The sequence below is a fragment of the Ischnura elegans genome, chromosome 4 (assembly GCF_921293095.1).
Source record: "Ischnura elegans chromosome 4, ioIscEleg1.1, whole genome shotgun sequence".
In the NCBI taxonomy this organism is placed as follows: domain Eukaryota; kingdom Metazoa; phylum Arthropoda; class Insecta; order Odonata; family Coenagrionidae; genus Ischnura; species Ischnura elegans.
Genome location: NC_060249.1, coordinates 128,263,482 through 128,277,250, shown reverse-complemented (window position 1 = coordinate 128,277,250; position 13,769 = coordinate 128,263,482). Strand labels below are relative to the sequence as shown.

General features: G+C 37.8%; 1 protein-coding gene across 2 annotated transcripts in view; it reads right to left on the bottom strand.

Annotated features, from left to right (window-relative positions):
* The window catches only part of LOC124158047, a 47,711-nt gene extending 39,196 nt beyond the window's left edge, over positions 1 to 8,515 (bottom strand). Inside the window, exons 1-6 of one of the 2 annotated variants that reach the window (XM_046533209.1) lie at positions 8,289 to 8,515; positions 7,682 to 7,927; positions 6,493 to 7,588; positions 6,290 to 6,420; positions 3,138 to 3,338; positions 1,608 to 1,714 (exon numbers count right to left, since the gene is read on the bottom strand). In XM_046533209.1, the coding sequence (XP_046389165.1) occupies positions 1,608 to 1,714; positions 3,138 to 3,338; positions 6,290 to 6,420; positions 6,493 to 7,588; positions 7,682 to 7,927; positions 8,289 to 8,375 (1,868 nt within the window). In that variant the 5' untranslated portion in view covers positions 8,376 to 8,515. The remainder of the gene's footprint in view (positions 1 to 1,607; positions 1,715 to 3,137; positions 3,339 to 6,289; positions 6,421 to 6,492; positions 7,589 to 7,681; positions 7,928 to 8,288) is intronic. The other variant, XM_046533208.1, reaches the window with a different exon arrangement.
* Between the last annotated feature and the right edge of the window lie 5,254 nt (positions 8,516 to 13,769).

Sequence of the window (13,769 nt, the reverse complement as noted above, 5' to 3'; positions counted from 1 at the left end):
CAAATCCATTGAATGAACACCCTTATAACAAAGTTACCTGACCTATAGATTTCACTACATGGTGGTTTTACAGAGTATCTCATTAATAAGCATCACATATAAGTTACCTCTTGCCTTAAAATGATAGCTTTCAAAACTCCCTCCTTTGATAGGAATTCATGAATAATTTATAGAAAATCAAGCAAAAATTCCAGATTCTCAGGGATCTACACAGACCCACTGTTATATGGGCCTCAATCAGGGAGAGACCATCAATATCACAAAATCCCTCGTAAACAAGTGTCTAATACATACATACATACAATGAGGGGTTGCTGTGACATAATACGGGTTCGGATACAAATGAAGTAAAGTACAATAACCTCCCGATTATCCAAATGGGCTAATGATGGGGAGAGGTGGCACGAACAAATAGAAAGCACAGATAATCCAATCTTTACTTTTACTTATTGTAATTTTCATAATTTATGTAAATCAAACAATCTATTATTGCTTTTGCACATTGCCTATTATAATAGATTGGTTTCCAGAATCATTAAGAGCTTTGTCCTCCCGACCGTGATCTTTTTCGCTGTGTCAATGTAATAGTACTTGTATTCCTACCACTGCATGTAATACCTCGTTGGCACAAATCCACTTCGAAACCACTGCAGGACGTCGGAAACTGCACTGACAGGCACCATGCCGAGTAGTCGCGTCTCGCACAAGTTGCCCGGGATGCAACTGCTGTGGGACGCGGATCCGTAATCACCGAGCCCGATCCCGCACCGCATTGCTAATTGAAAAGAGGAGCACAAAACTCCCGTGAAGGCAACGGGTGCGCAATCACACCATCGCGCAGTAGCGGTTACAGAACACCAGGGCTTGAGGCAAATTGTCTACACATGGGAGTGCCTGGCTATGACTCTTGTTTTCTCTACTTCCACTTCCCCCACTGCTTTCTTTTCCACTATTCCATTCCTATGCAGTTTGGCCTTGACTGATAACGGCGTAGATGTAACCGAGTGCAACGATATCTCCAGTTCCTGGGGGCTGTATTCAGCTGCATGCGATGCCACGGAAATAATGGCACGTTAGCGATATAAAATATACAATCGGAAATCGTAGTTAACATTTCTCTGAATTTACAAACCATTGAATTAATGATTATTATTAATTCAATGGTTTGTGATTAACCATTGAAAAACTTCTCAAATTAATCAAGAGTTTTCCACTGCTGATCGTCGTCTACAAGGCTAGAGAAGACGTTCAAGTTAACTTGAAACATTCCATGTAAGCAAATAGATAAAACAATTCCACTTTAAAAAGGGGATTCTAACAGAAAAAACTAGCCCGGTGTAGCATTATATTTTTTTAAATGCCAATATCTTGGTGCTTTTTCGGCCTATTTTATTTTTTTTACAAAGATTGCTGTAAACTTTTAAGGACCCCAAACTCGAGCATGGATAATCGGCAACCCCAATAAAACGCTGCCGGATAACCACGAGTCTTCTGTACTTCAAAATTAGCAGCAAAAGCAGCCAACTTTCTTATTAAAATATGTATACATTTAAAATGAATGTATACTCACAGAAAAAAAATAATAAAATAAATGAGGTAATACTCACTCCTTGGAGAGGTATGCATTCAATTCTAATTTCAAGAACTGACTGATTTCCTTGCCGGAAAATATCTCCTCAAAGTTCTCCTTTAAGATGTGATATACAGTTGAGAGCTGTAGATCAAAATCAATCATTAATTTTCATTAATCTTAACAAAAAATACTTCCGTACAAAATTAGAAAGATTCATAGACCAAAAAAAGCAACAGAAATGGCTATGGTCTACCTTAAATGAGATTGAGTCGATACTAAAATTTGTTAATGCTTACTTTCAATCCAGATTCATTAAAAAATCAAACATCAATACTGATACCATTACCTAAGCATAATTACCACTTTTTACCCAAACATTAAGTAAAATGCTCCATGAACACTAAAAATACAAAATACCTCTTGCAATCACAGGTAAGAAATAACCATAAAATGTCAAGTAAAACTAGGTATCCCACAGTTTTGCGTCAAGGCCTCATGACAATCAGTGAAATACATTTAGTGACCAAGCCTGCAGAGAAAGTGGCCACTGCGGCTAAAGTGGTGTAGCTCCATTTGCTGCAATACTTTTGAATATGATTGTAGATAAGAGGGGAGCAGTAGCAGAGTGAATGGATGGAGCCATGAGAGTTGTCTGTAAGGCGAGGGTGGAGGGGCAAGGAAAAGCTGGCCTCTTGCGACAGTCTAGGGGGTGCCACGTGAGTTTACAGACGAGAGTGCATTGATGGAGACATGCCTTTGGGACAAATCAACTACATAAAACCATACATGTACATACAACTCAATCCTTGCCTGACTTTCCAGAACCCCAAATTGTCAAATAAACAACAACAAAAGAAACACTCACATACAGACAAAAAAGGAGATCCACTTGGTTTCTATTACAGACACTACTCGCTTGTCTGTTTCAATAAAATGGGCATGCTACAATCTCAACAACTGGATTACAACATGGACAAATGAGCAAAGTTCCTTATTTATCTTGCTCAAAATTAGGCAAATAACCCATTTCAACAAGATTTTTCAATCATTTTACACTCATTTTTGTAATGATTTCTAATGCAACTCCTCCTCCCTTTATACATGTAAAATGCAAAATCATGTTTATGCACCTGAAGAATTTGAGCATTACTCAATAATAAAATTACAACACTGGAATTTTGTGCACATACATTTTTCTCCACCAAATATAAGATGAAACATCAAACTAAGACATAAGGAAGAGCCATTGGGTACATAACCAAACTCCAACCAATTTGATTGACTAACATTCAGAAAATACATACATATTTGAAGAATTATACCATATAGCTAACAACCAATACCAAAATATACTTCTTTAGAAAAGTAAGTTGAACGTAACAAAGCTGATCGAATACTGCATTGGATGGTAAAGAGATGTTGGTAAGGCAAAAAAACCACCTTAGTTTGAAAGGTTACATACCTAAGGCCACAAGTATATGAAATAACAATGCATTTATCACAGTTGTCTAAATTAGCTAACCAGATGGTAGATAACTATAACTAGCGACTCATTGGCACTCACCTTCAGTTCCTCCCCTGGCATTCGCTCCTTAGTGGACAGCTGGGCGCATATTTTGACTTTGCCCCACTCTTTGAAAACAGAGGAATACTTATCGGTGATTCTCCTCTCTAAACACATGGCTAATGCAGCCAAGGCTGATCGGTACTTGCCCTGCTCTACACGGCACAGGTAAAGGCGTTGGATGGCCCACCAGTAATTGTCCTAAATGTAAAAGTTCAATCATTAATGTCACACAGTTCAAAGTTGACAAAGAAAATATGAGTCACTCATTCAGGAATGAATAGCATCAGTCGCAAAGTTTAGATGATTAAGATAACGGACTGATGACACTTAAATGCTAAAGGGCCATAACAGCTCCACATAACTTAAAATTATTAGCTTAAGAATCTCAAGAGATAAATGCAGGAGAGTTGAAAACTTTATGCTATGTTAAAGGAGGTTTATATCATTCAAAGAAAAGATATTGTCCATTTTAGATTAGATTAGAATGGGGTAACACTCTATCTAGGCACTTTGACCTAAGGGTCCTTTCTGCCAGCCACCCATTAATGATCGTCTATAGAGATCCATATCCTTGCTAATTGCAAGCACCTCCCAAATGAGTCAATCTCTAACCTCCAGCGGCTCCTTGAAAGGTGAGCCCAGGTGGCTATGCTGAATCCTCTCAATTGCTATAAAGGAGCACTGGGTTGATTTTTTATTCCCATCTTACAGACCAACGTCAAAAATTTTCTCCAGCCTGCAGGGAAGGCTTTGGAGGGCAGTTTCCACAGACTTACCCTTCTACCATGCATGCCCAAAGAATGCTGAGGCTATTGAATGATGAGTCTATCAACTTTTTTCTCTGGCATTTTCAACAGAAAAGATATTAAGTTGATGCCTGAAGGAACCAGCCTTAGTGTAATCTGTCATCCCTGGTCTGAGTATATGGACGACCCGATAAAAGAGACTCAATGCATAACATCAAACCAATAAATATAGAATAGACAAAGTTGCATAGTGAATACATAGTTTGCAAGCAGGATTCCCTCACATTCAGCAGACTCCCGATTATCCGGTTGTGGTTAATCCATGTTGTGGATTATCCGTGCATGAATTCAAGCTCCTTTGAGGTCTTCCGCTATTTTCATTAAAAAAATAAAATCGGAAGCCAAAGCCCCACATTAATGAAAGGCCTCACAGGGCTTATTACTTGCATTAGAATCCCCTTCGTAAAATAGGATTATTTTATTTACTTGCTGACAAGGAATGTAATAAGTTTAATTGGACGTCTCCTCCGGCTTTGCAGACTACGATCAGCGGCAGGAAACAAACTCTATATTAATTTTGGATGATTTTTCAATAGATAGCTAATCGTAAATCAAGAGAAATGTTATGCACGATCTTTAATTTTATGTCATATCGCTAACGCGCAATTGCTGTCGCTAACGTGCATGTGGTTGAATACAGCCCTAGGAAATCGGGGATTTCGTCGCACTCGGGCATGTTGATACCGTGACTAGTCAAGGTCAAACTGGAGAGGAAGAGGTTAGTAGAATTAAAAGCAGCGGTTGGAAGTGGAAGTGGAGATAGCATGAGAGTCATAGCCAAGCACTTGCCTACGTGTAGAGGTTGCCATAAGTTGTGGTTTCCTGTAATAGCTGCTGCGCAATGGCGTGATCGTGCACCCGTTGCCGCACAGGAGTTCCATCCAGGCATCACGGTGTGATCACGCATCATTGAAGCACAGCAGTTGCATTCCTGCGAACTTGCAAGTGATGTGACTACGTGGTGTCGTGCCTGACGGTGTAGTTTCCAGCGTCGCACAGTGGTTGTTAAGCATTCATACAAACCACTTTTCTGAATCCGTGATATTGCAGCCACGGGTGCGTGGTTTACTGAAACCATTTATTACACGGAGCAGTAGGAATAAGACTAAAATCACATTATCGTTGCTAAAAGATCGCGATCAGGAGTGCATGCTCTTAATGATTCCGGAAAGGAATCTGAAATAACAGAAAATGTGCTTAAATAATAATGATTGTCGGATATCCGTAAATTATGAAAATGACAAGAAATAAACGCGAATGTTTGGATTATTTGTGTTTTCTGATTATTCGAGTCACCTCTCCCCATCATTAGCCTCGACAATCAGGAGTACTTATGCTGAACCTTTAAAGCAGGAAATCAGACAGGGCTGCCCTCTATGTGGACAACTGTACGCTATGGAAATTGGGCCTCTTGTATGCCTCATTAAGAGGAATGTCACCAGCACTGTCAGTTTCCGTGACGGTGTTTGTAGGAGACAAAAATGACAGGAGCGTTGGGAAGCCAAAGCATGGTACACATATTATATCATGACCACCACTTGCTATTGCATCGACAGAATTCAGGGAATCCTCACAGATTTTGTTTGAGTAGGAGGGAAACACTGGATGGACCCATCCATTAAGGAAGACTTCAACTAGTGAGTATATAGTGGACAAGATCTCAGAGTCGAGATAGCCGAGTCTCCAAATTCACTATAAACCCCCATTATTAACTGAGAATAAGAAAACCACAAAAGGAACATTTTCAGCAGAAGATAAGGAAGCATTTAGATAGGACTATGAAGAGCATAAATATGAATTTGAAGGATGAAGATCCAGAGGCATGCGCTTACCCAGCGAGGGGCATGGGGAGGGGGGGCAGCTGCCCCCCCCCCTCCCCCCCAGGAGCAACAATTGCAAAAGTCTTTAAGCATAATCAGTACTGAATTGAAAAGAAAGTATTCAACAAATTTTCTTCAAACCCACGAAAAATGATATATAATAGTACAAGATGTGTAACTAAAAAAAACTATTTTTTCAAGGAAATAATCTCACAAGTCCCATGGCTTGCCCCCTTCTAGTTATGATCCTGAGTACGTCCTTGTTCGGTGGGGGATCATGCATTACAGAAAAACTGTGAAAATGGTAAAGACTACTCCAAAGTCAATTGAAAAAATGTTCTGTGAGCTAATTCCAATTCATTTAGTTTGACTGCTGAAGGCACTGTATTCATCAAGTTAGATTTTAAAATCTAACACTCGATGAAAATAGAGCCTCCAACGTTCAAAGGGCAATCGACAATGGAAAAGCTTCTGGCTGTTTAAAATACTTTCAATTAAAGCTATACATTAACTTAAAACGCACCTTAAAAACAGCAAATTCATTGGTCTGCACCCATTTGGAATTGAGCTTGCAATATTTCATCAAGAACTCCTCGCAAATAACCAGCAACTTCTTATCAAAGAAAACTTTGATAGAAACATGCAAGACCTGAACTGAAAAAAAATACTTATTATGACCAATTCAATGAATTTAACCATTCATATTGTAAACAACGGAAAACTTACATAATGCATTAATAGCCGATGTGGAGTAGCTGTATTGAGTAGATTTTATTCCTTCCTCAATACTCAAACACGAACTTAGAAGCTCTCTTGCTTTCATTATTTTATCATCATATTCACCTAATCCAGGATCCTCAGAGGCATTGGCAAACATTCGGACCACAACATTTAAACTAAATGCCATGAATTTCAAAGAGTAAGAAAGGTCTGACACCCAATTAAGTTTACCACCCAAATCCAGGATTAAAAGCAAACTACTTTCATCTCCACGACAATCACTCAAGTTGCTACACTCCATCTGAAAATCCAACAAATCAATTACAGAACGGCAAACGCATTCTGAAGCTTTCAAAAAAGGAAGAGACTTCACTTTCAGTCCACAGTACTCATGTTCAGTCTTCAGTTCACTATGGCTTAAACTCTGTATCTCCCTCAATTTATGATATATTTCATGAAAATTTTTCCTCTTCATTGAACAATCAGAGGATATTAAGGCCACTCGTGAAAAAACATCACAAAATATATCTAAAAATCCATTAAATCTTTTATCTGAGTTTTCACTGTCACAACACATTTTGTAATACTTGGTGCATAAGTCATAGCCCTCTTTGCCCTCCATAATCACATTGTGCACTCGCATAATTTCGATAAGAATATCCCCATATGCTTTCACACTTACAGAAAACCTATCCTGCGATTCACCGCAGGTTTCCTGATTTATATTTCCACTGCTTAATTTCAAAAACTTCAGCACCATAGAGGTGGCTATCTCAAGGAAGTCACTACACATTTTCAAATTAAGTTCATGGCGTGCGCTGTCCCTTTTTCTTGCCAAATAATGACGTGATGTTACCACAATGCGTTGTGAAACCACTGGGAATTTGCTCAGGTCGGAGTGGGAAAGGAGATCAATGGCAGCTAAACGCAACTTTAGAACCAAATCCGGATCACCCTTACTGTCATCCAGATTTATGGCACTGTTCCAAAACAGTAAATACAAGTTATTTAATACTATTTTCACTTGCTCTTCCCCTTTCAAATATCCGTAGTCTACTTCTTCGATTCTTCTTTTCAAATTCAAAGAGTAATCATAATGACCCTGAAAATGCGAAGAAAAGATAACATTACACACAATTCTCGCAACCTTCTAGATTAACTCTAGTGTATCAAGAAAAAATAGAAATATTCTCACCATTCTCAAAATATATTCCATAATATGATAAATGGATATTATGAATTTCACGTCGTAGTCACTAGATACTTTTCTAGCGTAGAGAGAAGTAAGTATCTCAGTGATACTTATCAACTGTACAGGTGTAGCCCCCGGAAAAACTACATCCAGAGGCTTAGTTTTCAATTCCCACACCTTTGACCCAAACCGGCTAAATATCTTCAATACAGTGTTTGCGTCACAATCACTTTCAAGTTCTTGAACAACCTAAAACATAAATGTATACATAGCCGATAAGAAAACCTCCATAGGCATACAAACTATTGAAAATGCGATCATACGAGCCACTGAGATGTAATGGTGCCATACATTTACTCAAGCTGGTGCCATGATAGCAATGTTTGTATTAAAGAAAGATAGCCCCATTAATTTCTATATTCTGAAAAAAACTAATTCTGAACACTACCTACAGCACCAACACTAATCTCCTCTAATACTAAACATCCAGAAATTTAACTGCTTTTCAGATAATCAAATTCCTTCACAATACGAACATATGTTCACACATATATATATTTAACACAAGTTAATCATATGAGTAGTTAAATACAAAAAAAAGACAACAAACCGACTCGTCCTTCAGCAGGTCTGACACTTTCCCGCTTTTCATGCATGAATTCCATGCCTGAAAGATTTTCAATGATGCAGCACTCATTTTAAACACCTCTTGAAAATATGAATCGTATTGAATAGTACTGCATGGCACACATCACATCATGCAATGATGCAATCCATGCATGAACTCTCAAAACGAGCAAAGAGATCCCGCCTTTTCTGTAACCGCTATCCGTCATATGTTATTCGTTCCGTTCTCTCCGTTCACGGTATAATGGCAGCAGTTAACGGCCCCTAAAGCAAGGTCCTGTTTAGCAGACGACCTCTAACGTCTGCCTTACTCTCTGTAGAAAAAAAGCAAAACACCCGAGTTTAGGGGACCCTATCGTCTAAACTAGGGAATAAATTTCAAAGCAGCAAACGATAGTAAATTTATTTCTACGTTGGGTCATTTACTTCAAAAAAATTCCGCCCCTCAGTATTTCCTCTACTAACCTTTTTCTAAAAAAAAGTACCCGTGTTTTTTAGCGTAAAATCAAGTTGCCCAACTTTGAGGGCTTGGTATCCCCGCAGTTTTCGTTCTAATAACTTGGAATTTTGACATAAGAAATTCAAATCTTTTATTGACAATTTGCATAAAACAAATTTTTTGTAGTATAAAAATTGACTGATTTGTTTTAAACAACGCAAATCCCTGCTAACTTCGAAGCCAATGGGTCAATTGAAAATTTATTGGTACCGTTGTGTGCCGTAACATGTAAGTAATGCAAGTACGTAGATCATACGAGTTAAATGTCAGCAGTATATTCAACATCGTTTAACAGTTATTCTTGTTTTCAGCTCTGGTCGTTCTTCTGCTCTGCCTAGTGAGGCAGGCCAAAACAAAGCAACAGGAAAAGGGACTCGCTCAAACCACGCGCCTCCTTTCTCCTCCTTCTTCAACGACGAAGGTGCTGGTAGAAGTTTTAAATATTAAGCGATAGTGACATTTATTAGCAATATTAAAGTAAATGTTATATATACTAACCTTCAATTCATCGTACAGCGCCAGTGGCGTAGCCAGAAAATTTCGTTCGGGGGAGGGTCCAGCTACTAAGTAGAAGGTTTTAAACTAATTTTAACACTTTTCATAATCGAATAAACTTCATTTTTCAAAGAAATATTATGTAACTTTATAATTTTTCAATATTTTATTTTCTTTTATGAATATGTTTCGGGGGAAATCCGGACCCCCCGGGCCCCCTCCCTGGCTACGCCACTGCGTACAGCATACATCGGTAACAATCAATTTTCAATTGATCCATTTGCTTCGAAGTTAGCAGAGATTTGGGTTGTTTGCAACAAATCTATCATTTTTCGTGCCATAAACGATTTGTTATCTGCACATTGTTAATAATAGGGAAATTGCATACTTTTTAGAAACAGTATGCTGATATACTACAGTAAACACTTAGTACCGCAATATACTTTTTTCCGCTTAAAATTCAATTTATACCCTAGAAAATGACTCCCAAAAGTCGCCCGAGTTTCGCGGGCTAAAAAATACCGCCCCCACTAATCTTTGGCTGTGACGTCATAGTTCAGTACGAGTCCAAGATCCAAGCCCAGTATCTGCAGGTTTGGAAGAGCCACGTTGCGTTTAAAGGAGAACGTGGGTGAAATAAGGAAAAATTACAAGTGGTGCATTGTTCCTCTGTGCAATAACACCCCAGAAAAAATTATCGCCTGCATTCCCAAGGAGGAAATTAGAAGAAAAGCCTCGATGCATGCCGTCTGTCGGGATGAGCGTTACGGAAAAATAAGAGTATAATAAACGGAATGTTAAACCCGTGTGCTATGTGAGCGAAGATAACTTTAATATAAATAATATTTCCATATTTCATTGACTGAATAACTTGAAACTGAGATTTTTCGATAATTCGGCCGCCGTAGAATAAAAACTCGACTTCAAAACAAAAATCGAGATAGGTGTTTCTCGATGGTTACGATCGTACGATGGACTCAAATTATTAAGGCATTTTGTTCAATTTCAGTTACGGAAGGACATAGAAAATTCCATGATGTTTAAAAACAAGGGAGGAAATATGAAAATATAGAGCAACGTTGATCCTCATGCATTCGAGTGCCAGCCAAGAAGACAGCGTTTTCTTCTACTGTCGGCGTCAAAATGATGTGCCGCTGTACTTTGCAAATTTATATCCTGGCTTCACTGCATGCTATAATAATGAACTACACGTCATTTTAAAGGAAATTTTACCCTAAATTCTGATTTATTTTATTACAAAAAATTGAAAAATGTAGACACGGTCAGTGCAATAAATGACTCCGCGCACCGAAAAATTAGCCGTTTTGTCAACTTCATGAAATTTGCAACTCAACCTAAGGAAAACTACTACGTCTACAGCATTCATCTTCTACATTAATTTACACTCATCAGTGCAGATTAATAAAATGGCTTTTGGGTATTTTTAGAACTTATATTTTGTTATAAATTAATGAAAATATTTGAACATTATCTTGTCCCATAGTTTACCCCGAAAGATAAAGGAAGTTGTAGATGGAAAAAGGATGGAATCCAGAGGTGGTCACAAAAAATGAATCGCAGCATTCTTTGATTTTATTCTGCGCCGTTGCTTGCTTTTCAAAAAAAAGTTGAGTCACAAGAGGAATGTTCCGCGGCCTTTGATTTGGAAAGTATGGAGATAAGAATGGACATGTGTGGATCAGCAATTTCCATTTAGTTAGTTGTCAGGATAAACCAAGGATCCAATTAAAGGTTGTCAGGCCATCGTATAAAGATAGGACTGATGTGCACCACAGGGGAAATGGTGTGTTTGAGGGAAAGTCAAACCCAAAGTTGCCCAAAGAATGTGCAGTTCTATGTTGCTCTTTCCCCAGTTAAAACCAAATAGAAATTGGATTGGGATGATATTTTCACCACGGGTTCCAGTGATAGTAAGATCTTACTATCACTCGAGTGCAGGTGATCACGGTCATCGTCGAAAGTCATCCCTGTAGGATTTCCGATACGGAATTTTTAAGTGACAACCGATCGCAATGACGATAAGCTCGCCTTTAGAGAAGGTTTCAGATATATCCTGAGAAAAGCTCCCAAAATGTATTAAAGACTCTGTTTGGAAAACATGCACATTTTAATGCTAATTTAGGAAGTATTTCATTTCAAAAGTAACTTATTAACACCTGAAGACGTTGTGTTTATTATATTGATCGAAGTGCGATTGACCGATTCTTTCTGCAGAATAGCGATGTGGCTTCGGGGTTTTTAGTCACAAGATGGTAGATTGTGTTGGAAGTTCGTCTATATTATCGCTACTAAATTGAAACATTAATAGTCTGGCTTCCTCAGAGCTTCCTGTCGCCCTCCAGGCAAGGTATTTTTAAGTTGAAAGTATCATCGACAGCTTCGAGGTGGAAATACGTTCACCATAAGACTCTACCGGACTGCCAAAAGAATACACATTTCACATGAGTATACGCTTTCGCCAATATTATACGCAAGTCTCACTTTGTTATGAACTATAAAACATTACAGATGCACATCAGCTACCTTTCTATTTCTCGGCATCGACTTTCCGAGCCGACGAAGTCTACAGTTTCACTACAATACCCTGTTATCATGATGGAATCAGTAACATGAAGCTTGCTAGGATCAGCCTAAGAATAACCATCCCTAGTAGCACAAGAAATGTTGAGCATATGCTCAGATTATGTCAGGGAAATATGTTTTGCACACAACATTAGCATATGCTGAAAATATGTTCAGCAGATGTTTAAAACCACATGTTTTCAACATATGCTCGAAATATTTCCAGCATATGTTCAGACGATGTGTTGAGCATATTTTCATAGAAATATGCTGCACATGTGTTCAACAAAATATGTTGAGCATATATACGTAGACATATGCTCCACATGTGTTCAACGAAATATGTTGATCATATTTTCAAGAAAATATCTATGCGTTCTGAGAAATATTTCGTCGACAAATCAGCGATCAGGATTCGAATACTGCGTGCTAGTTTTATAATTAATGTAAAGGAATATATCTAGTTCTAGTTTATTCTAATTCAAGTATATCAATTCATAATTTTAACCAAGGCCCTGATTTTAACACTTTAAAAATAATTGAAGAGCGAGACGCATGGGTCGACGTTGTTGTGTGTGTTCATGTTGCTATGATTTCATTGCTCAAATCGCACGTTGTTTACGTTACTTTATACAAGAGGAGAGAGCCCAGTTACCTCGGAATCATCTAGAAGCATGAAATGTAAGTACATTGGTAGATAAATATATGAAATTACTATTTTACAATTAGTACTAACTGTTCTTGTGTGATATCGTACAAGTTCTCAATCGCTGTTTATGAACGGATAAATGTATGATATTACTATTTTAGTTCTAACTGTTCTTGTGTGGTATGGTAAAAGTTCTCAATGGCTATTTATGAACTGAATTGTGGTCGTAAATGCCGTATTAAGTTATTCCTGCCCAATGTAAATACTTGGATCGAATATGATGCATGTAACCGAGTGAGTGCGAAAATGTTCGATCAAAATCAATCATAGCCACAATAAAATGTGAAGGAAGTAATAAATTCTTGGTCAAGGCTTAGAGCCTGTTATAATTTCGTTTGTGAATCTATTCATAAACTTTTTTTGTTAATGCTAATATTGTAACAAGGCCATAAAATTATGATAACAGCACCATTTTGTAACCAAGTATCTTTAACGAACTTATTTTGTGAACAACTGTCGCAGCGAAATGCTAACAGTAAATATGAGTAGTCTCGACTAGGAATCATGTTAACACAGTTGCACTCTGATATGAGGGAACGAAACAAAGAATTGGCATAGGTAACCCATGGGGATGGCTCAAAAGGAGTGCATGATACGTACTATCGTTAGTTTTTCCATCAGATTACTAAAAATTTACTTTAGCACTTAGGCGATTCACTCAGAAGTAAGGGGACAAAAATAATCGAGTTTATTTGCAGTATCTACAGTATTCCTGTGGTTCGTGCCTCAAATACTAACCAAATCTGGCATATATATATTGCTTGGGTTTCACGGATTTCAAGACATACACCATATGCCCATTGGTATTTATAATTTCATGGACAATTAGAGACCAAAGTCACATAATGTGTATCTTAAGCGATTTTTTATGGAATATAAGGCTCCACATTATAGTGGAATTAAATTTAATGTTGTCAATTGAACAGTTTGTTCTGTTAAACATGATACTCTCAGGTTCATCATAATTTTCTTGCTTTCCATATTTCATTACATATTTTAAGCAATGCAAAATCTGTTAATGAGAAATGTCTGTTTAGTCATGCAAAAAAATGACATTTTTATTTTTTGAAGAACCTCACCCTCTTGCATGGAAATGAATCGGTGTCTTAAAATGTTCATGACCTCACTAATCTATTAGTATTATCTTCATCTAGCTCTCAATAATTGTATTATGTTGA